General features: G+C 39.3%; 1 protein-coding gene across 1 annotated transcript in view; it reads right to left on the bottom strand.

The window, feature by feature from the left end:
* Positions 1 to 2,231: 2,231 nt before the first annotated feature.
* pcare1 (photoreceptor cilium actin regulator 1) overlaps positions 2,232 to 2,852 on the bottom strand; it is a gene marked incomplete in the record, with an annotated part of 4,333 nt that continues 3,712 nt past the window's right edge. Inside the window, 1 exon segment of the mRNA XM_036210004.1 lies at positions 2,232 to 2,747. Within this exon segment, the coding sequence (XP_036065897.1) occupies positions 2,634 to 2,747 (114 nt within the window).

Raw genomic sequence — 2,852 nt, 5'->3', positions numbered from 1 at the left:
ATCATTTATTTTAATCAGATTAGTATTGCAGACAGCTCCACACATAGCTTAGCTTAGGGTTTCTGTTTAATTTTACTGATAAATTTAAGACCCACTCCAACAAAAATAAAGTTTTTGCAGTTTTTAACTTTGTTTTCTCATAATGGAAGACACATATATAATAATTTAAGATTAAAACTGCATTTCTAATTTTTTTTTTTTTTACATGTTGTGTTGAGGAGCAGACAAACATCCACGGTTTAAAAAACCTTGAATTTGTGACACGACTTTATCTCCCATCTTCACTAGAATTCTAAATCTTCCACCTGCAGACAATTAGATCCACCAACGTCTTTATTTTCCTCGTCTGAGCTGACACCTGGCTCTAAATTGTACGGCTGGATAGCTCTGATATTGGTAGCTATTTTAAGGCTACGCTAATGTTAGCTTGGGCCTAGTTTGGGCTTGCAAGATGCTATAAGCTAGCAGGAGAGAGTGTAAACAAAGAGCTTATGGGAAAATTAGAAGAGCTAACCTTTGCACCAGCAGTTCTACCCACAAACCAGAATCAAATTTGAGCTCCTGATGCCCTACTGAATATATGTCCTAAAAAAACAACACAGGCTTTAAAAACTGCACAGTCATGATTAAAAGATCACTGGGAACAATTTTACAATAAAAAAAATTGAGTGGGAGTTTAAATAAAGACTTAAGCTACAAATCTAGAGGAGCTTTCAAAGTTTTAAAGAAATTGAATTTACTCCTTTACGTTTAAATGGGGTTAAATCCTTATTTCTGCTCAATTTTCACGTTTTATAACTTAAAGGCTTCACACAAAAAGAAAAGCAGTGGGGCTTGGTTGAACCTTTGTTTTAACCTGTTTGGAGGCAGCTGCAGGCAAACACAAGAAGTACTTGAAGAACACTTCAGATCACATCCACTCGAGTCTGAAGGACCTCCCAGACCAACAATGCCCCGAAGCGTACAGTCGGCAAAACACAAAAGTGGCTTCGAGACGAGAATCTGTCATGAAAGTGGCTCAGCCGAAGGCCACACTCTGACAAGGGGGATTTGGTAGAAAAAACAATTAACCAAATTCTCACAGAAGCTTGCCTTCCTCACCAATTCATGATGAGAGGATATGCGATGTAGCATGTTAATGTTGAATATAAAGAACAGCAAAATCGCAGGTTGATAATTACTGCCTGAAGGTTTTTAAGGTACTTATCCATCCATCCATCTTTTGACCGCTGTGTCCCTTTCGGGGTCGCGGGGGTGCCGGAGCCCATCCCGGCTACTGATGGGCGAAGGCGGGGTACACCCTGGACAGGTCGCCAGTCTGTCGCAGGGCCTCAATCACACCCATTCACTCTCACATTTATACCTAGGGGTAATTTAGAGTCACCAATTAACCTATGAAGCATGTTTTTGGACGGTGGGAGGAAGCCGGAGTCCCCAGTGAAAACCCACGCATGCACGGGGAGAACATGCAAACTCCACACAGAAAGGTCCCAGCCGGGAGTCGAACCGGGGCCTTCTCGCTGTGAGGCAAGAGCGCTAACCACTGCGCCACCGTGCAGCCCTTAAGGTACTTATGTTTCCAAAAAAATAAAGATGTTTATTCACGCATATTTTTCTTTTTAATGAACTTTATTGTATCAATTAGGCAGCCGTATGACTTTGTTTTACAATGATCAAATTAACTTCTCCTTGCTGGGTTAAGCTCATCAAATGTTAACCAATATACATCTACAATAAATACCTTGCGAAACTCCAAACTCACATAGGTTCACGCAATAACCTGCTATTTATTATAATTTAGGTCGTTAATAGCTCCAACTTCGCAAAAACTCATCTCCGAGGTCTGGCGAAAATTTGAACCCAACAAAAGGGATTCAGAGCGCCAGAGAGAACAGATCACAGAGGTCGGATCGTTGATCGTATGCAGTGGAGGTTCTTCTCGCTCCAGTGGTCACATTGGAGCATGATGTTTGCTATCGGAGCCCAGAGTAACTCTGTGGCAACAGTCCCGCTCACAATTCAGTCTTGTCTAGCTTATCTTTTTTCAATGTCAAAAAAGGAATAATCATTCTGAAAAAGGCACAATTAATGTAAATGGTAACGTGATAAAATTTTTTTATTATTTTACAAAAAAGGACACTTCATGCTTTACATAGTTACAATTGCATATAAAACATAGGAATAATATTTTTTCAATGTGTATTAACTTGCAGAAAGTCACAACATAGAAGAAAAACATTCCAAAAATCTAAATGAAAAAGAAAAATTCACTGAAAGAAGTGTTTCAAGATTTATTAAGAGTTTTTTAGGTTTCTTTGTATCTGTGTGTTTGGATTTGCATAGGAATCCACTGATGAGCAACACGAATTATCACTAGAATGTGCATGTTGCATATTGTAAACATCAACTCGAGCAAATTTGTGACTCAGCATCCATGCTTAGATGCAAACATCAATTTCTTTTATCAAATTTAGGTTAAAAAATCTGAATAGAAAATTACTCCTCAACCTTGTGAATGTGTGTTACCACAACAGAGAGGATGGAATTGTCTTATGTTCGCTTCCTTAAGGAGTAAACAGTACCAACTTAAATCCTCGGTAAGGCCTCGTAATCTGTAATCCCACTGGCCTTCTTCAGTCCCTGTGCAGGGCGTGTCCAACGATACACAGGTCAGGATGTGATGCAGAGCGAGGAGTCGCTCTGAGGTCTGATTGGCTACCCCACAATTCACTGTCCGAGGTTGATTCATCCTCTAATCTGTAAGACAGAAAGAAGAGTTGAATTAATATTAGTATTTTTCTTCACTGAAACTCATAAATAAATAAATAAATCCCACTAGAATCAAAGACTTT

The sequence above is a fragment of the Oryzias melastigma genome, linkage group LG22 (assembly GCF_002922805.2).
Source record: "Oryzias melastigma strain HK-1 linkage group LG22, ASM292280v2, whole genome shotgun sequence".
Classification (NCBI taxonomy): domain Eukaryota; kingdom Metazoa; phylum Chordata; class Actinopteri; order Beloniformes; family Adrianichthyidae; genus Oryzias; species Oryzias melastigma.
This window is presented reverse-complemented; position numbering and strand designations above follow the sequence as displayed.